We start from the raw sequence: 20,356 nt of genomic DNA on the forward strand, positions 1-20,356 counted from the left end.
AGTTTTCTATCACCAACAATTCTTGGTACCAACTGCTTTAGAGAAATGTGGGAGAAGCTTCGTAGTAGGTAACTATGGATAACTCCCAAGGAAACCTCCTCCTAAACCTCAGTCTGGGTGTGTCTAGACTACAGGGTTTTGTCGACAAAAGTGGACTTTTGTCAACAAAACTATACCTGAGTCCACACTACCGCTGAGTTCTGTCAACATAACGTCAACAGTTTTGTCGATGGTGGTAAACCTCATTCTACGAGGAATAATGCCTTTTGTCAACAGAAGGCATTATTGCATCTACACTGTCATTTGTGTCTACACTCTGGGTATGTCTAAACTACATGGCTCCGTCGACGGAGCCATGTAGATTTGTTTGTTCAGCAAAGGGAAATGAAGCCGCGATTTAAATAATCGCGGCTTCATTTAAATTTAAATGGCTGCCCGCTCTGCCGATCAGCTGTTTGTCAGCAGATCGGAACAGTCTGGATGCTCCCCTGCCGACATGAAAGCCCTTTATCGACCTCCCCGGTAAACCTCATCTTACGAGGCATAACAGGGAGGTCGATAAAGGGCTTTCAGATCAGCACAGGAGCGTCCAGTCTAGCGCACTGAGCCGACAAACAGCTGTTCAGCTGTTTGTCGGCTCAGCGCGGCAGCCATTTACATTTAAATGAAGCCGCGATTATTTAAATCACGGCTTCATTTCCCTTTGCCGATCAGCCTAATCTACATGGCTTCATCGACGGAGCCATGTAGTTTAGACACATCCTCTCATGTCAACAAAGCAGCTTGCTTTGTCGACAGAACTGGATGTAGTCTAGACGCTCTTTGTTGACAGTATCTGTCGACAAAGCCTCTGTCAACAAAAGCCTGTAGGCTAGACGTACCCTCTGATCCCTGAAGCAGGAGGATATCTATGTCTTCCAAAACTGCTAGTAATATTTACTATTATAACTAATTATTGTTACCTATATAAATGTCTAATTTGTTTGACAAATCCATCTAAACTTAACTTCAGTGATGTCTCGTGTCAATGACTCAGAGGGGTAGCTGTGTTAGTCTGTAACTTTAAAAACAGCACCTTAAAGACTAACAAATATATATATATATAGAGAGAGAGAGAGAGAGAGAATGAATCATGAGCTTTCAGAGGCACAACCCACTTCCTCAGATGAAATGAGCTAGAGTGGAGAAAAATACCCATTAGTTCCACAAGTTAATTGTGAGTTGTAAGGAAAAAAATATTCTCTTGGATCTGTTCGAATTTGTTTTTTTAAATTTTCATTAGTCATCTTGTTCTTGTATTATGAGACCGGGGATTTCCATTAATGCTATCTACATTCTTTATAGGATTTTTCTTTTACTCTTGTTCTCAGCATGAAGATCAGTGTTAGCTTATTAGAACAGGAAGCACAGGGATTGTCTGCACAAATAATGTGAACAGAAGCCAGAGAGTCATATCCCTCACTCATAGTACAGGCATGATCTAAGTGCAGTACCGGGCCTGAATGTAAACTGCTACAGTGAAGTGTACAGTTAGTCTGAAACTGCTCTTCAGGGTGTAAACTGCCCTGGTAGGCTCAGTGGCATAATGAACTTGCAATCAGTGGTGAAAGGGTTGACATGGAAAATTACTTTATTAGACTGTGAGGTTATGCTTTGTGCTTGTTACACACACTGAGCCTCCTTTTTGCACTCATTACACAAACCCAGCCTGCCTCATACTCCTTCCCCACTGCCAAAAACCCCAGTTGTGCCCTATGCAATAACAAGGCCCTTCAGTTCTCCTCCCTCCCCTTGTAAACGGCTGCATCTTTTCAATACAAAAACTGAAAACAGCTGACTATTTAAAAATGTATGTGCCGCATACTACAAATTGAATTTAATATTTAATTTAAATTAAATAATAACAGGAATACTCTACAGTCTGCTTTATTCATTTCCCAAAAATAAAACAAATGCTTAAATTAAAAAAAATCCCTGTATTCGCTGATGCTGTTGCAAAATTTCCAGTCTGATGTGCAGGGGAGCCTTCAAAATTGCTAAGCCCATGGGCAATGTGGCTGCGGGGGACAGCTCCATGCACCTGGAAGGGGCAGAGTCTCGGGAGGAAGAGGCGGGGCTGGAGCAGCGCTCCCATAGGGATTCTAACAGGCCTGTGGGCAGCTCCAGCAGCTGTTGCTACCGCAGTAGCAAAAGCAACAGCCAGAGCCCTGGGCTCTTTAGAATCTTCAGGCCTCAGAGCAATTCCCCTCTTTGCCCCACTCCTGTTGGCGGGCCTGCTGAACTGCCAGGGAACTCAGGGTCTTGCCACATGGTTTATACGAAATATCACTCACATGGCCATGTGTGTGTGTGTGTGCGTGTGGGCGTGTGTGGTATATTCTTTTGTTTCACCAAAATACTTTTAAAGGGATAAAGGGAAACAATTGAGTCCTTGTGTTGCTAGCTCAATAGATCCCTTTCATTCAGTCTAAGAATTTTTTTATTAGAAAAATGCTGGACTAGGTGTGTGTGTGGAGGGGGGAGTGGCGGGAGGAGAATTAATGAGCTAGAAAGTAGGGAAAGAGAGATGAAAATGTGATATTTAAAAGTTGTTGGCAAACATTGAACTGTGACGGCCAAGTCTCTTTATGTCATCATGGGAATTTGTTACATAAATAAAAATAAAGATTTTTTACAACTTAAGATAGCACTTTTCATGAGCAATGCTTTAGAAAAGAGAGCAAGGATCATTATCATGAAATAATCACCAATGAGGTGTGGCAAGGCTAAGGACAGTAAGAGAAATATTGACTCTTTTGAAGTCAATGGCCAGCTCCCAAGGATTTCAATGGGGCCAGGATTTAACCCTGTGTTTTCAAACCCTAGCCCGACATTTTGCTGGTTCTATAATTGGGCTTCGGTTTAAATGTTGGCCTACTCTTTTAAATGTTACTTGTTTGGGATCATCCCCACCAAAAAAAAAAAAAGAGAGAGAATGATTTTAAAGTATATTAACTGACACATGATTGCTAAAGCATTTTAAAATCGCAGGGTATGTCTAGACTACATGGCTCCGTCGACGGAGCCATGTAGATTAGTTTACTAGACATAGGAAAATGAAGGGGCGATTTAAATAATCACCTCTTCATTTATATCAAAATGGCTGCCGCGCTGTGCCGATCAGCTGTTTGGTGGCACAGCATGGTAGTCTGGATGCTCCACAATCAACAAGGGAAGCCCTTGTCGACCGCCCCATTATGCCTTGTGGAATGAGGTTTACTGGGGCGGTCGACAAGGGCTTGCCTTGTCAACCGCGAAGCATCCAGACTACCGCGCTGTGCTGCGAAACAGCTGATCGGCACAATGCAGCAGCCATTTTGATGTAAATGAAGAGGCGATTATTTAAATCGCCCCTTCATTTTCCTATGTCTAGTAAAATAATCTACATGGCTCCATCGATGAAATCATGTAGTCTAGACATACCCGCAGTGTAAACATGAGAAGTTGTAAAATTAACTGTTAGTTGGTCGTTGTGAACCATTTCCTGTGACTCGTTCACCTCAACTAGTGAATGTGTTAAAACTACAACTTTCTCTGCTACATTATTGTCATATTTTTTAAATACAACCTATGTCCTTGCATGGAAAATTATTTTGATAGTGGTGAACTAGCAGTGGAAGCTGCAGTTGCATAGCATATCTGAAACCCAGTCTACCTATTTACATGCTGAAATATGAATTTGGATGCCTAACTTCAGATAACTAATTTTGAAAATTTAGACTTTAGGGACTTTACACCAGAAATCTGTGGCTAAGTTAGGAATAGCATTTAGGTGTCCTTACTTTCTTTTTTTAATCATGGGGCGGTCCAGGATGGTCCAATGGTTAGGGTGCTAGTTTGGAGCTCTGGAGACTTAGAATCAGTTTCCTACTCTGACACAAGCTTCCTTTGTGACCTTTCATGGAGAAATGCGGCCACAATTTGACTCTAAATATCTTACCTAAAGTGACTGAGAGAGTTTGTGTCACGGTAGAGGGTTGAGGTTTATTATACAGGCATTGGTGGTGACTCCGTAGTTAAATTTGCCTAGAGATTTGCTATTAGATCGTGATTCAAACCTGTTCTGTTTCACAAGGGGATGGAAATTTGTCCCAAGATTTCCAGAAAACTCTTCAAAAGCACAGTGGCATTTTCTGTGTAATTATTTGTATAAAATAGCTGTGGATTTTTGTGATCTCTTGCTCTCTCTCTTACACAAAAACACGTGCACACACACACATGATCAGTCTCTGGGAGCTTTCTGTGGGTGTATTTTAGCCTTGCTTTCCTTATGATTAAACAAGATATAAAGACTTAAGAATAAGTGGGTAGGTGTAGAATCCCAGGTTGAAAGAGCACTTCGGAAGTTTTGGCAGGTGGGAATCCACAGAAGATGTGTCAGTTTGGGCTTAATCTAAACATTTAACACATTACAAAGTAAAACTTTTATAAACTAACAGAAAATCACATGACCTCTCTCAACTTCTCTTTGCCTCTCCAAAACTGAGAAACCTAGCTGAAAGGTTGCATGATACATTTTAATTTATCAACACCAGAGGAAAAGGAATTAAGTTGTGGTATTTTGAATCAGAGGGTTTCCATTTCTTCCACTTTCCCTACATGCTGTCTGCAAGTGACTTCATTCTGTGATTGCTTATCTCCAACTTGCTTTCCTGCAGGTGGCTGCAGAGTATTTCAAGAACACAACTTTGCTCCTCATGGGGGTGATTTGTGTGGCAGCTTCTGTTGAAAAGTGGAACCTACACAAGCGGATTGCTTTGCGTATGGTCATGATGGCTGGAGCAAAGCCAGGCATGTGAGTGAATCCTTTATAATAGTTTAGAACATTAAAAGGTACTAGCATCATGTTTAAAAATAAATGAGCAAATATTAATTAAATCTAGCCCAGTATGCTTTTCAAAAACATATGGTGTCAGTTCCTGTAATGCATTGTACTTTTCCAATCTGGTGTCTTAAGTCAATCTTTGATGATCTTTTCATGTCCATAAAATTTATGAATTTTTCTGCCCCCCGTCTTTCTGACTTTTTTTTTTGTCTTTTATCCCTTCATCCAATTCTTTCTGTTCATTGTGCTCTCACATTTCCTTGGGCTCTTCTATTTGTTCCCTCCTTGACTGTTATTTGATGTGTACAAAGTACTCATGATGAAATGCAGAATTTCCTGTCTTCACCTTGTTATGAATTTGTAGTCAGGGCATAGATGGGGCTGAAATGATGTAGTGTGCTGGTCCACTGTATTGGGGTGAATTTCAACTTGAGGCAATATAATATATTTGCAAGTAAAGAGGAGAAATAATAAATAAATACTAATTAATTAATTAAAATATTGGACAAGGGGGGGCATGAAAAAGTTGTAAAAGTGCCCCCAGAGGGCTGTTCTATCTTGTATTCTAGGTTACTTCTCTGCTTTATGTGCTGTACAACCGTTTTATCCATGTGGCTTTCCAATACCTCCACCACAGCCATGGTGATGCCAATTGTGGAGGCAGTGCTACAAGAATTAGTGTACGCTGATGAGGAGCCTGAGGTCATCGGTACTGCAGGCAACACCATGTCTAAAGAGCGGGAGCCAATAGGTATATGAAGATCTCAGTAATTCTTCTTTCATTTTTACATATTGGAGGCCAAATCCAGCTCCTGTAAATCTTCATAGATCCATGGAAACCAGTGGAGCAATGTGAATTATACGACATGAGGATTTGGCCCTGTTATCGATTTTTTGTATATTGTGTACAGCTATATTTATTTTATAGCCTCAGGGATATCTGGCAGGAGAAGTGGAATTAGGAATCTGTGTAGGCTGAAGGGAAGCTGAGTTGAGGGCATCACTTCAGGGCAGATTTAAATTATAGCTTATGCACAAGCTTTCAGGGAGTTCTAACTAGATGGAAAGTTTGAAGGCTCTGTGGCAGGACACAGGTAAGGTTGTTCAGGTGTTCTACATGTGCATTTCTATATCTTCACGTCTGGATTTCTTTTGCATTTAAACTGTTAATTTCCTGGGTTTATAATGCTTAGTTTTGAAATGTTTATAACCTCCCTATAATTTAGCATTAATCTATGGTATAAACATTTACCCTAGATTTACTCTCAGCATAGTTTTTGTCTAGGAATTTCCTCAAGTTTTTTGATGAACATTTTCATATATGAACCACACTAAGCAAGAAATTCAAAGAGAATGTATCCGGGTGATTTAAATATATATAGTATCCAGCTTAGATATATTATTTAGTTCTAACTTTTGGAAGATCAGATTCTTTGCTACTCTCTGGCTGCTTTACCTGACTTGGAAATAGTACAAAACAGCCAGAGAATACGGGTCATTTAACCTGCCTGTACAGCTGCTTTGTTTCATTGGAGCTGAACAAAACAGCTTCAGTTTTCCCTGCCCTTTTAGCTTTCAGATGATCACTGCCTTTTCCATGTTCCTCTGCGCACACACCAGTTTCCTTTACTTCTCTACATTCCCTGCATGCACACACATGTACATCTAGTTTTTTCACCTTCCTAGTGTACTTGTTTAGTTGACCTGGTGCAATGGACACATTTTGTGCCATTAGTTCTCATAACTGAAAGTTTATCTGTGACAAAGAACTCCCCAAAATAGCCACCATCTCTATCGCTGTCATTGGAACAACTTAAAAAACAATGAATGATCCTACAGCACCTTAAAGACTAACAAAAAATGTAGATTTTGTGGGCACAACCCACTTCTTCAGATGAATGGAGCAAGGAATCCAGAGGTACAAATAAACAGCAGAAAAAGAGTGGATGGGGAGGGAAAGAGAAGGGGAAGAAAAGCTTGTCAATTAGAGTGTCTGTGCTAAATAAGGCTAATAGAGTGGTCTGTAAGTGCCCAATACCTAGCTTTTGATGTCAATAGGGTATTGAATATAGCAGCCCATCCAGTTCATGTCTTTGTCCAAACCTTGCTTAAAAGTGTCAAATTTGCAAATAAAGACAAGTTCTGCAGCTTCGCTCTCCAGCTGGTTTTTTAAATTGCTTTGTAAGAGTATAGTCACATATAGATCTATTAGTGAGTGCCCGGGCAATTTAAAATGTTCCCCAATAGGTTTGTGTATGTTACCATTTCGAATATCTGATTTGTGTCCATTAATCCTTTCTCATAGAGACTGTCCAGTTTGGCCAATATAAATGGCAGAGGGGCATTGCTGGCACTTGATGGCATAGCTCACATTAGTGGATGTGCAGTTGTATGAGCCTCTGATGTGGTGGCTTATGTAATTGGGTCCTGTGATGATGTCACTTGTATAAATATGTGGACAGAGTTGGCCGCAAACCACAACTGCTCTCAGAGAAGATAGTGGCCACATATGCTTTGCGGGCATGAGCAGCTGGCAACCAAGTTGTTGGGGGAGGCTACCCCTGGACCTTCCCATTCTGTGCAAGGCCCTGCTCCTTTCCATCAGCCTGTCCCTCCAAAAGAGCCCCAAGCACACCCACTGTGGCCACAAACTCCAGCACTTTGGATCTGGTGCTCCAGGTGGATAGATAGTGCAGCTAGCCCTATCACCCTGTCTACCTCCAGCAGGGAGGCCAGCCAGCCCAGGCCCACCAAGGCAGAGAGCAGGGAACAGCAGGAGGGGGCCTACCCTAGTGGCAGAGCATGGTTGGGGCCACACTAGGCTGTTTGGGAAGGCACAGCAACACCTACCCATGTTTGAGGAGTCAGAGGCACTTGATACAATTGAGAACAGTGAAAGTGAGAGAAGATTGCTTTTTCAAAATGGCCACCCACCGAAGACAGCTGTCTCTTCAGTTCTGCCTAGAACAATGGGCGATGGAAGATGTTTTGAAAGATGTTTTTGTGGAATTTCCTAGCTGAACATTGTGTCTTTCAACCTCTGCTGAAGGAGAAACTTTCAGTTATAAAGAATAAAAAGGGAAATGACTACTAATCTTAAAAACATTAAATAATAAAATGAAATAATTAAAAATAATAATCAAGTGCAGCTCATGCAGAAAATGTGTGAGTTTTAACTACACGTGAAGTTCAAAGAGTGGGTTATTCTGATACCAAAATAATTAGGAATAATAAAAAGTCTAAGATTGGTTGCTAACTTTTTAAAGGTCCTACTTTTAATTAATTTTAATCCCTAGACTAAGACATTTACTTGTAAATTCTTAGAACCGGGGGAAGGAAACAATATATTTTAAATAAGGAGCAAAAATGATTTTTGGGGGGGGCTTTAAGTGCAAGAGTCAATATTAATTATGGGCCAAACACTATCCATGCCTCCATAAAATATTACCTAAAGTTCTGGACCATCTGCATACCTGATTATGGAAGATAACTGATTATGTTACACTTGTCTCATCCATGGGAGTGGAGGAGGGAATACTAGACTAGGTATAGCACTCTCATTACAGGGCATATGGAAGGCTATTAGATCTCTTAACTGCATTTCCAAACCTTGAAATGTTTGGATTTCTTTTAAATATAACTCTAACTCTGAATTTCCAGGGTTGGTAATATTTGGTTCTTAGTTAATTTACAACATCATAGCAATAGTGGTTTAAAAAAAAACCTCCTAAGTTACTGTAACATACTTTCAACCTTAATTCCATCTTGATGTAATATTTTGTCTGGCAATTAATAATGGAACATCCTCATCCAGCAATGAAATGCTTCCAGCACACAGAGGCACAGCCCAGAGGCAAGGAAACAAAGGTGTACTTAAGAGGCTCGGGGTCTGAAACAACCACCCTTCTCTTACACTGCCACCACTATAAGTAGCCAGCCAAAGGAGCTGATCCAAGGCACAACAACAAAGTTCCTGTGGCCTATGGGCAGCTACACAATACCTTCATGGTGCTGTGTTACAGCCCCCGCTCCACCCTGGCATGGCCCTTGTGATATTCTCCATCTGCCAGCTAAGGAACTCTTTCACTCCCTATTCTACTGCAGAGCCTGTGTTGGGAGCTAAAATCCCTCTTTTGTTTTTGGATTTGTGGTCTTCCATCTTAGTACTGACCAGATCCAACCTTGATAGCCTCTCATATCTAAGACTAAAGGTCTACAGCTGTAGTCACATACGGTATGTTACTGACAGGTCTTTATTAGCCAAAGTTAAATAAATAAGAAAATAGGGAGGAATCACAGAAGACTAGGGTTGGAAGAGACCTCAAGGGGACATCCAGTCCAACCCCTTGCTCAACGCAGAACCAACCCCAACTAAATCACCCTAGCCAGCGCTTTGTCAAGTCTGGCCTTAAAAACCTGTAAGGATGAAGATTCCACTGTCTCCCTAGGCAACTCCAGTGCTTCACCACCCTTTACTAATAATTTGCTGCATTACGTCCCAGAGTAGAAAAAAGTGTTCATGGAAATAATTCTGAATTGAAGCAAAGGAAAACTGCTCAGCTTCCAACTCTGACAGTCTCTCTCTCTCTCTTCTCTCTCTCTCTCTTTCTTTCTTCCCTCCACCCATTACTTTAGGTCTCAGCGAAAAACATGGCCAAGCCTCAGTGGAACTCATTTTCACCAATGAGGAGTAAGAATGAATCCTGGGCATCACTACTGGAGATTTGAACCGACGCAGGTTGCAATGAAATGAGCACAGGAGTGGCAAAAAGAAAGGGCAAACAGAAGCTCACAAATGAGCATTTGAGATGTTTGACAGGAAAAGATTATGTGAGAAGTGGGGCTTAGGCTGACAGATGTTCCTATTTTAGAAATGTTCTATGTCATTATCTAAGTCATTGATGTTGAACAGAACCTGTCTCAAAACCGATGCCCACAGAACCCCGCCCATTATGCTCTTCAAGCATGATGGTGAACCATTGATAACTACTCTCTGAGAATGGTTATCCAGCCAGTTATTCATCTACCTTATGGTAGCTCCATGTAGGTTGAATTTCCCTAGTTTGTTAATAAGAGGGATATGAGTAATGATATCCTCTGCTCTACGTTCTCCTCCTAGAACTGATCCTGATACTAGAGTGAAGTAGCTTGGAAGCTTTGCATTATCACTCTCATTATCATGGGACTGATTTTCCCTAAATTCCCTCTCCGGCATCTCTCCTTTTACCTTATTGTTATCTGCCATGCACCTGTGCTATAAAGCATCAGGCTCCAAATGGAGCATTATTCAATTAACCACCTTTTATGCCATAGGGTATGTCTACACTGCATTCCTCTTTTGAGAGAGGAATGAAAATGCAGCTGAGCGAAATTGCAAATGAAGCGCAGATTTGAATTTCCTGTGCTTTATTTGCATAATCGCATCTGGGCGCTATATCGAAATACCCTATTTCAAAAAAAGAAATGCTGTCTAAACGCGGTTATTTCAAAAGAAAACCCTTCTTTCGAAATTACCCTTACTCCTTATAAAATGAGGTTTAAGGGTAATTTCAAAAGAAGGGGTTTCTTTCGAAATAACCGTGTCTAGGGTTGGACAGTGTTTCTTTTTTCGAAATAGGGTATTTTGAAATAGCGCCCGGATGTGATTATGCAAATGAAGGGCAGGAAATTCAAATCCACACTTCATTTGCAATTTCACTCAGCTGCATTTGTATTCCTCTCTTGAAAGAGGAATGCGGTGTAGACATACCCATACTGAAAAGTGGCATACTAGTAGTGTATGTCAATAGAAAAAAACTAGAAAAGTAGATGAGCTTGAAATATATTGGGAAGGTAAAGCTACTGAACCAATCAGAAGTAAAAGATTATTCCACTGTATAAAAGTTAAGTCCAATAAAGTGGTGGAAGTGACCAAGATCATTACTCCAAGATCCACAAGTCACATGAGATAGATGTTTGTGACATTGCTTTAATGAGTTACTGGAAGATGCTCAGATGCTGTGGTAATGAGGGAGGAATAAGAATATAGAATAGAATAGAAGTGTTCAGTTTTTCAGTGATTCACTCCACTGGGATAATGACATTAAAAGTTTGTCAGTAAACACTGTTGGTTTCATGGAGGTGGAATCCCATTGTCATAGTGCCAGAAACAGACCTTTGGAACAAAGCGACTCTCCCATGTATCTAGCTAAGATGTCACTTGAGCTGTTGGAATAAATTGAACTTTTCACAATTCAGCAGAATCTAGTTCTTGTTCAGGTGCTCCACTACCTGCCCTGAACATGTGCCCTCTGGAATAGCTGGGAAAAAAATGTGTTTAAAAATATATTTTTCTTTCTTTGTTTTTAGTGCCACAACCACTGACTCCAGCTCCCTGGTGCATACTAAGGTATTGTGATAGATAGCCCCTATGCCACGTGACCTACACTCAGCTCTGCAGGGGCAGATGACCATTTTGCGGGGCCCAGGCAGCACAATTTCGCGGGGCCCCCCTTTGCTACGGTGCATGCACGGGGCTTCTTGAAGCGTGGGGCCCAAGGTGGCTGTCCCGCTTGCCCTGCCCTATATCCGCCCCTGCAGCTCTGCATTATAAAGCAGTACAAACAGGAATGACAAAAATGTGGCTCACAGAATTCTATATTGTGCATGGTAAATTCCTTTATCCTTAATGGGAGGTAGTTCTTGTAGAGTCCATACTTTACAGCATACCATGCTTTAGCTTGATCCTAACAGCCTGGCTCCTGAGATCAAGATGGAACACCGGGTCTGTAGTTTCTGTATTCCATGCTGCCATCTTACATGAGAGGTTGTGATCAGTTCAATTGATTTGTGAGTAAATGTGGCCCATGTACTCCCAGCAAGTAGCAAATGTGGCCTTTTGTTATACAAGATTTGGGCACTCCTGCAGCATGGGATGTTCAGTCAACTAGGGCACTCTACTGGCTGACCATTCTAGCCTTTATAAAAACAAGGCTCAGGTGCCTCTAGGCTCTTGTAAGGTTTATGTTGGATTCTACCATCACAACGTTGCCATGGACAGAGGGAGGAAAGCTAAACCGACCATTTAAACTTTATGATTTTTTTAAATTTTGATTTAATGTTTTATTCCATAGAATAAGGTTTCAGATAAATTGTAGGGGATTTATTGGATGGTTCTCTGACTGAACTATTCACAAAGCACCTTGAAGGTGTCTTCTGGAATTAGATAGAGAGTATTGGTTAATCAAGGGGCATTTACCTTCTTATAGAATATGAATGGTGTGCACATGATAGCCAACCCAACTGGAACTGTGACTCCCAAAAACAAGGGGCAGCATCTACCTCAGGTAAGAGGTGGTAATTTTCTGGAGGAGAGAAATGCAGCACATTCTTGCTGCTTTCCGATGCTTACTTGTCAGTAGCTTCCCATGCAATCTTTACCCCTGCAAGTTCAGAACATATGACAGTTAGACCTATGCTGGTTCCTGAGATGGTTTCCACTTTTAGTTTCTGCCTTTACAACCCTATTACATCTTTTGGGCTTCTTTAGTGTAGCTAAATGGTAAGAGAAGGTGTTCCTCAAAGGCTGTTCCCATAGGCATTTAGTGCCATATATCCCATGCTGTGGCTGGATAGTTTCCATTTCTGTTTCACTGTTCCACTTTGTTTCCCCAAAGGTCCCTCTGGAGGTAGCTCTACACAAACATTAATTTTTCTCATAGATTTCTAGCTAAAGCCAAACATAAGGCAGCAGAAACTGTTTCAGCATCTTACAGACAGCTCTATCAGTCCCTATTTCCAATATCCCTGCACTTCCTCTCCTTTGACAACCCACCACACACATGCCCTCCCCACACACACATGCATACAGACACTTCCACCAATATACCCCAATCCTGATCTGCATTTCCTACTTCCAATGCCTGAGGTTGAACTTTGGCTATGTGTATATACTGCTTTCATGCACAAACAGATCCCAACACAGGTTAGACGCCAATCAACACATTTATTTGCATATATGGCTCAAAAGGGATCTATACACATATCTTTAGAAAAGCTACTGCATTGCCTGTGCCATTCAGCATCTCTCATACCCATATTCTATGGTCACAACCAAACTCTTTCCAGTTTTGACCTAATACAAATTTGAACTAAGGCTTTCATGAGAGAGACTACAGAAGGGATGATTAAACCAATAGCACCACCAGACTCCTCAGGGGGAAGTAAGCCCATGAGAAGCCAATAGAATTATACTGTTGCAAATGAATCCGGCTTCTCTGGTGCTCGTGCTTTTTTCCTGATCCTACAGTACAGGCTTTTTATTTTCTCCCTTCCCTGTGCTACAAGTGACAGGACTCTAGGGGTACGTCTAAACTACATGGCTCCGTCGACGGAACCATGTAGATTAGTTTACTCGAAAAAGGGAAATGAAGAGGCGATTATTTAAATTGCCACTTCATTTGCCTTTGTTGTCCTGCCTCATCTATATGGCTCCGTTGACGGAGCCATGGAGTCTAGAAACACCTTAGGTGTGGTACCTTATTATTTTCAATATAACAACTTGATTTCAAGAACTATTCACTGCCGGCCACCACATGAAACGTCTTTGTGTCATACTGTTTCTTGTGGCCACATTTTCATCTACCTCTTTTCTGAGACATATGCTAACTGCTGTGCAGTAGGTATTACAGCTATCTTGCACCTTTCCCCCCTCCTAATATTAGATTGCCCAGTGTGAGGGTAAAAAGTCTGCCAGGCATTGCCTGGAGGCTTCTAACATGCCTCAAAGATTATATGTTCTTAAAACTGAAATTATAGAATCTACTCCTCCCAGCTCATAACGGTTTCCTGGTATCCAGTTAAGATCGGATTGGATTGGAATAGGGCCAAACTCTAATCAGAAGTCTGATTATAGTTTACCCTGCATTTTGGCTTTAGATCAAGCAGTTTGGGGTTACTGGCCAGGTCTCTAGTTCTGATCCCAGTTAATTCCCATGGAGCATAAGCTGCCTCCTCTTACCCAGGCAGGTTATTTCTTTATAACCCATAGACATCTTGGCACTCAAAGTCTCCCTCGCTGGCCCAGGCAAGACTGTTGGTAGTGTCTAATACGCTTTATGGCATGTGTTTCTTTTTTACAGACTCAGATACTTGTCCTGCCTCCTAAACCCAAAGACCTGGACTTGAGCACTAAATATCAGTACCAGTCCAGGCACGACCATATGATCTGCAAGTGCCTCTCATTGAGCATCTCATATGCTGCAACCATTGGGGGACTGACCACCATCATAGGGACCTCCACGAGTCTCATCTTCTTAGAGTACTTCAATAAGTAAGTGATACTGCAGAGTCTCTGATATTACAGTAGGGACTTGTGCTGAAGTGGCTATCATCACCTTGATGATCCTATCAAAGAGTTACTCATGTCTAGTGGAAACCCTGCAAGACGTTTGCTGTAGAGATAATTTTGCTTTTATCTCAGATACTTTCTTTTTATATATGCTTTCTCCCCTAAGTCTTTGGGTACGTCTACACTACAGCGCTAGTTCGAACTAACTTAGTTCGAATTAGTTAATTCGAACTAAGCTAGTTCGAACTAACGCATCTAGAACTAAAAACTAGTTCGAACTAGCGTTTTGCTAGTTCGAACTAGTAAGTCCACATTGAGTGGACTCTGAACAGGGCTTAATGATGGCCGGAAGCAGTGCCGGCAGGGCATAAAAGGAGGACTTAGAGCATGGAGATGCTGTCTCAGGCTAGCCGAGGGCTGCGCTTAAAGGGTCCCGACCCCCACCCCGGACACACAGTTCTAAGGGGTGCCCCGCTTGCAAAGAAGTTCTGGCTTGGAGTGCCCTGAGTGCCCACACTGGGCACATCACACCACTCGGCCATCAGCCCGGCTGCACTTGCCGCAGGCTGCCATCTGGGGAGAGGGAGTAATTGGGGGGCTGCAGGAGAGCTTCCACCCCCAGAAGCCCGCAGAGCCAGCCCAGTCCTCCCCATCGGGGGCTCGTACCCCATTCCTCCCTCACCTCCTTCCACTTGCCCTTCCCTAGCCCCCCTTCTTATTGATGTACAAAATAAAGATAACGTTTCTTCCAACATTGACTCTGTCTTTATTGAACAAAACTGGGGGAGACTGGGAAAAGGAGGTGGGAGAGGGGAAGAGAAAGGCTGGGAGAGGGGAGGGCAACTAACATGATCAGGGGTTGGGAACAGGTCCCAGATGAAGAAAGGCTACAGAGACTGGGACTGTTCAGCTTAGAAAAGAGGAGACGGAGGGGGGACAGGATAGAGGTCTCTAAAAGCAGGGGTTGGGTGGAGAGGGTGCATTCAGAAAAGTTCTTCCTGAGTTCCCATAAAGAAGGACTAGAGGACACCAAAGGAAAGGAATGGGTAGCAGGCTTCAAACTAGTAAGAGGAAGTTGTTCTTGACAAAGCAAATAGTTAACCTGTGGAACTCCTTGCTGCAGGAGGCTGTGAAGGCTACAACTAGAACAGAGTTTAAAGGGAAGTGAGATCAAGTGATGGAGGTTGGGTCCATGGAGTCCTATTAGCCAGAGGGTAGGAGTGGTGTCCCTGCCCAAAGTTTGTGGAAGGCTGGAGAGGGATGGCACGAGACAAATGGCTTGGTCACTGTCTTCGGTCCATCCCCTCCAGGGTCCCTAGGGTTGGCCGCTGTCGGCAGACAGGCTACTGGGCTAGATGGACCTTTGGTCTGACCCAGGACGGCCATTGTAAGCTCAGGGCTCAGTGTCGGGGGTCTCAGTGGACCCCCTTGATTTTCATGCACACCTGGTCCTGGGTGGCCAGGCTGGCAGCTCTCCTGCCCTAGACAGCCACTTTCCTGTGCCTAGTGCGGAGATCGTGGACGAGGTCCACGATGTCCGCACTAGCCCAGGAAGGTGCCCGCCTCTTGCGGTCCAGGGCAAGCTCCCGGGAGCCGCCAGCCTGGTCCCGGCAAGAGGGGGAGGGCTGGGGGGCATCGGGTGGGTGGCTCTGTGCCGTGCCAGGTGCTGGCAGGCTTGCACCTGGCACGGGCACCGTAGCCAGCCCGTGCCCCTTTAAGGGGTCCGGGGCCGGGAGGGGGGCATAGAGTTTCCCTGGTGTTGGCCAGAGTGGCCACCAGGGAAACCTGGGGAGGGCTAGCCTCCCACTAGTTCGAACTAAAGGGCTACACAGCCCTTAGTTCGAACTAGCTAGTTCGAACTAGGCGTTAGTCCTCGTAAAATGAGGTTTACCTAGTTCGAACTAAGCGCTCCGCTAGTTCGATTCAAATTCGAACTAGCGGAGCGCTAGTGTAGCACCTATTAAAGTTAGTTCGAACTAACGTCCGTTAGTTCGAACTAACTTTGTAGTGTAGACATACCCTTTATTACTAAGCTTCAGAGGGGTAGCCAAGTTAGTCTGTAACAGGAAAAACTTAAAAAAACAACAAATAGATCAGTAGCACCTTAAAGACCAACAAAACATGCAGATGGTATCATGAGCTTTTGTGGGCGCAACCCACTTCTTCAGATTACAGGAGTATTAGAAGCCCGGATCCAAGAATAAATAAGGAAAGGGGAGGAGGGGGAGAGAAAAAAAGAGAGAAAAAGGAGGGGGAAAGGAGAAAAAAAGAGAGCGAGACAGTGAGTATGTGGTTCCAACAATTACAACAGGCTGATAAGAACAACTAGCACCGCCATTGTTTGGTTGGTAGTTTAAGTCCTAGGATGTGGAAGGTAGTGTGTGAGCCAGCCAATGTCCTTGTTCATACCATTTGCATAAGAATTAAACATGTAAATGAAGTTAAGTTCCAATCCTTCTCTGTGTATTTGGCTTGTGGAACTGGCCTGAAACAAAACAGTTACTTGGAGATCCATTAATGAGTGTCCAGGTAGATTAAAGTGTTCTTCAACAGGTTTTTATGTGTTGCCTTTTTGGATATCTGATATGAGTCCATTAATTCTTTCCTGAAGAGACGGTCCAATTTGGCCAATATACATGGCAGTGGGGCATTGCTGGCATTTGACGGCATAGATCACATCAGTGGATGTACAGTTAAATAAGCCTCTGATGCAGTGGCTGATGTGGTTGGGGCCAGTGATGAAATTGCTTGTGTAGATATGTGAACAGAATTGGCACCAGAGCTGATAGCAGGGGTGGATTCCTGGATGATTATGATGGAGGTGTGTTGTGTGGTTATTGGAAAGAATTTGTTTGAGATTGGGGGTTGTCTGTAAGTAAGGATTGGCCTTTTCCCCAAGGCTTCTGGGAGTGAGGGTTAATTTTCCAGGATAGGTTATAGATTGCTGATAATGCATTGGAGGGGTTTAAGTTGTGGACTGTAGGTGATGACAAGTGGAATCCCGTTGTTTTCTCTTTTTGGCCTGTCTTGAAGTAGTTCATGTCTGGGTACTTTTTTGGCTCTGTCAATCTGTTTTTTTTCACTTCTCCAGGTGGGTATTTCAATTTTATGAATGCTCCCTATAGATCATGTAGGTGTTTGTCTCTGTCTGTGGGGTTTATTACTAAGGATATTTGACTGAAAGCAGGATTTGTATTTCTTATGTGTCCATGTCTAAATGGGAGCTGACCCCTTTTGAAATGATCTAGCCCTATATTAGTATAGTGTATACATATAGATACACAGACGGAATGTTTGTCTGCTTCTTTTATTTTAAAAAAATGCAATACAGGTTGGGCCTCCCTGGTCTGGTACCCATGGGACCTGAACTGTCCCAAATGAGGGAATTTCTTGGCTACAGAGTAGGCCCCTGCCACCGACCTCCCAAGATACTGCCTCTCCCTCTGGCTGGCTCCTCTCCAGTCCCACTGCCACTGGGCTCCAGCCCTGCTGCTCCAGTGATTGGGCTCTAGCACACTGACGCCAGCCAGCTGGGGTTCTCCGGGGTTGGAGCTCCCCAGCCGCTGCAGCCCTGCTTCTGTCCCACCTGGCTGAGTCTTCGCAGGGCTGGGGCTCTGTGGCTGTCCTGCTTCTGTCCCAGCCAGGGCTTTCCAGGGACTAGGCTTCACGGCTGCCCTGCAGCTTCCTGGGGATGAGGCTCACTAGTTGCTGGAAGCCCCACTGCTGCTGTGCCCCACCAGGATGTGGCTCTGCGGCTGCTCCACTGCTGCTGCACCGGGACGGGGCTCCAGGGAGATGGGGCTTGCTGGTTCCATTGCTGCCCTGCCCTGCCAGGGCTCTGCAGGTACAGGGCTCACCAGTCCAATGGGGGGATCCCCTCCACTGGACTCCCTGACTGGCTCACATTCCCAGGCACCGGGGCTCTCTGGTTCAGCAACATTCGTGATCCTGCCAGAGCATAGATGTTGCTGGACCAGAGAGCCCCAGATGTAAGAGGTTCAACCTATACTATTCTGAGGCTCAGAGATAATTTCCCAGAGTAACTTTTGAATGGTTCTTGTAAAACTGATTCTGGGGGTGAGCTCTTATTGGAAGATTTTGATTTTCAAGTATCCTGAAAGAAGATGTATTAGTGCCCCTTGTTATTATCACACTTCCAGCACTTTTTGGTTGCCCTGAGGTGCACTGATAAACAATTTTGCCAGACTCCATCCTGCTGTATTAGTCATTTTATATTTTGTGGCCCAAGACCAGAAGTGCACAGAAACCACATGTGAAATTAACAAGAGTTTCAGTAAGGCGAGGATTTCATTCCTTGTGCTTGCCTGTCCCTCTGAAATTATCTCTACCCTTGTTATCATTTTATTAAAAAGCAATTAACTGTTGAAGCAGTTTGGGATTCAGGACACTATGCAAAACAGCTGTATTGTATTATAATGTCCATTCACAGGTACATTTAATTTCCATCCTCAAACTAACCTATAATTTCCATAGCCATGGTAACTTTTGCATATTACCCAGACTACCCCAAGTATGAATGAATTTGTTTCCATCACAAAATCCTTGGAGAAAAGATGTATGTTATGGAGATGCTGATTTCTATTGAGGTGGAAAGCAGGATATATGGAGCTCTGAGCTTCTTGACTGAGGTTAATCTAGGTCAATATTAATCTCTTTGGATAAAGAATTTGTTTTTCACGGAAAAAATGAAATTAATACATATATTGTGACATGCATTTTGAATCTCTGTTATGCTAGGTCTAATGAATCCCTCCTGTAGTAGCAATAAAAACATTTTGTACCATCAAAACATTTCTACAATACATGTTGAACATCTCTGTGTCCGGCATTGTCTGTTTTGGAAATATCCGTGATCTAACATGGTTTTAGTTAGCCATGTGTCCATCCCTCATGGGTGTGGCCAAATTTCCAGTAGTCCCATAAAGTTTGTTTACAGCCACTAGTCCTGGCTCTCAGTGTTCAGTGCTGTTCTTTAGCTGTAATTTACACCAAAAGGTCTTCTAAGAGCCCAGTAAGCAGTGGAAGTGTTGGTAATGCTGCTAGACAATATTGACCTCCCATGATCTGGCACATTCTCTGGTTCAGTAGGTCAGGTCCCGAGGATGTTGGACTAGAGAGGTTCAACCTGTATATGCAGTAAACGGAACATATTGGTATATGGTATAGTGTTGATATAAGGGCTGATTTGGCATTCATTTGGGAGTGCCTTTGCCATGTGTAATGCAGACCATGGTTATCACAAACCCATGCTAGTACAACCCTTTTACCATACCACATGGCCACAAATGTGTGCATAGCTGCATGTTGAAGGAGTCTTATACAGTTTTATTTTTTCCTTTACAGCCACTATCCAAATGCTGAGGTGGTAAATTTTGGGACTTGGTTCTTGTTCAGCTTCCCCATCTGCCTCCTCATGCTGGTCCTGACCGGGTTCTGGATGCATTGGCTGTTCCTGGGCTGCAAGTGAGTGCAGGTTTCTAGAGCTGTATGGGAATCCCAGGGCTAAAACAGCAGGAGGTATGGCAGCTTCCTCCCAGTGCTGGTGTGAGTTCCCTGGGCACCGTAAACAGAAATATTTTACCACCCCCACACACTCCCCATTAATAAGGATCCCCTTGAGCTGTTTAGGGTCCTACGTAATTGTTTATTCTGCTTATGCCTAGCGCCTGCTCTGCTGGGGGCCACCATTTGAGAATTCACAAAAGCATTAACAATCACACAAATGTTGGGTCCCCTTTTCCATGGATATGGGTCCCATCCACTCCTTAGAGAAAGTCTCCTTTCCTAGTAGCACTAGATGCACAACAATGGTCTTTACTGATGCTTGAGTCCAGTGGCTGAAAAGGGCTGATGAAAATCTATGCTCCGCACTGTCTTTGTTTTTGACGGGAAAAGTTTTTAATATGGCTGTGCCTTGATCAAGGCCATCAGGGAGCCTTCTGATCAGAAGGGGCAATTAGAAGGGGGAAAAAAAGCCAGTTGGTTAAAACATGCCCAATTCTCCTCTCCCACTGCTGTAAATCAGGAGGGATGCCACTAAGGCAAGGAAGCTTACTTTGGTATCAGACCAATGCAAATAAGAGGGGAATCAGGCTCCGTGGGATCCTAGCTGTACCAATACAAAGTGCCATACTCACAGCCAC

At 43.4% G+C, this 20,356-nt stretch overlaps 1 protein-coding gene across 1 annotated transcript in view; it reads left to right on the forward strand.

Annotated features, from left to right (window-relative positions):
• SLC13A4 (solute carrier family 13 member 4) overlaps window positions 1-20,356 on the forward strand; it is a 49,043-nt gene that overhangs the window by 14,152 nt on the left and 14,535 nt on the right. The window contains exons 3-9 of the mRNA XM_006114375.5: window positions 4,698-4,834; window positions 5,434-5,615; window positions 9,500-9,554; window positions 11,213-11,252; window positions 12,112-12,189; window positions 13,984-14,174; window positions 19,557-19,676. Of these exons, the coding sequence (XP_006114437.3) occupies window positions 4,698-4,834; window positions 5,434-5,615; window positions 9,500-9,554; window positions 11,213-11,252; window positions 12,112-12,189; window positions 13,984-14,174; window positions 19,557-19,676 (803 nt within the window). The remainder of the gene's footprint in view (window positions 1-4,697; window positions 4,835-5,433; window positions 5,616-9,499; window positions 9,555-11,212; window positions 11,253-12,111; window positions 12,190-13,983; window positions 14,175-19,556; window positions 19,677-20,356) is intronic.

This window comes from Pelodiscus sinensis, chromosome 1 (assembly GCF_052426305.1).
Source record: "Pelodiscus sinensis isolate ZL-2025 chromosome 1, ASM5242630v1, whole genome shotgun sequence".
Taxonomy (NCBI): domain Eukaryota; kingdom Metazoa; phylum Chordata; order Testudines; family Trionychidae; genus Pelodiscus; species Pelodiscus sinensis.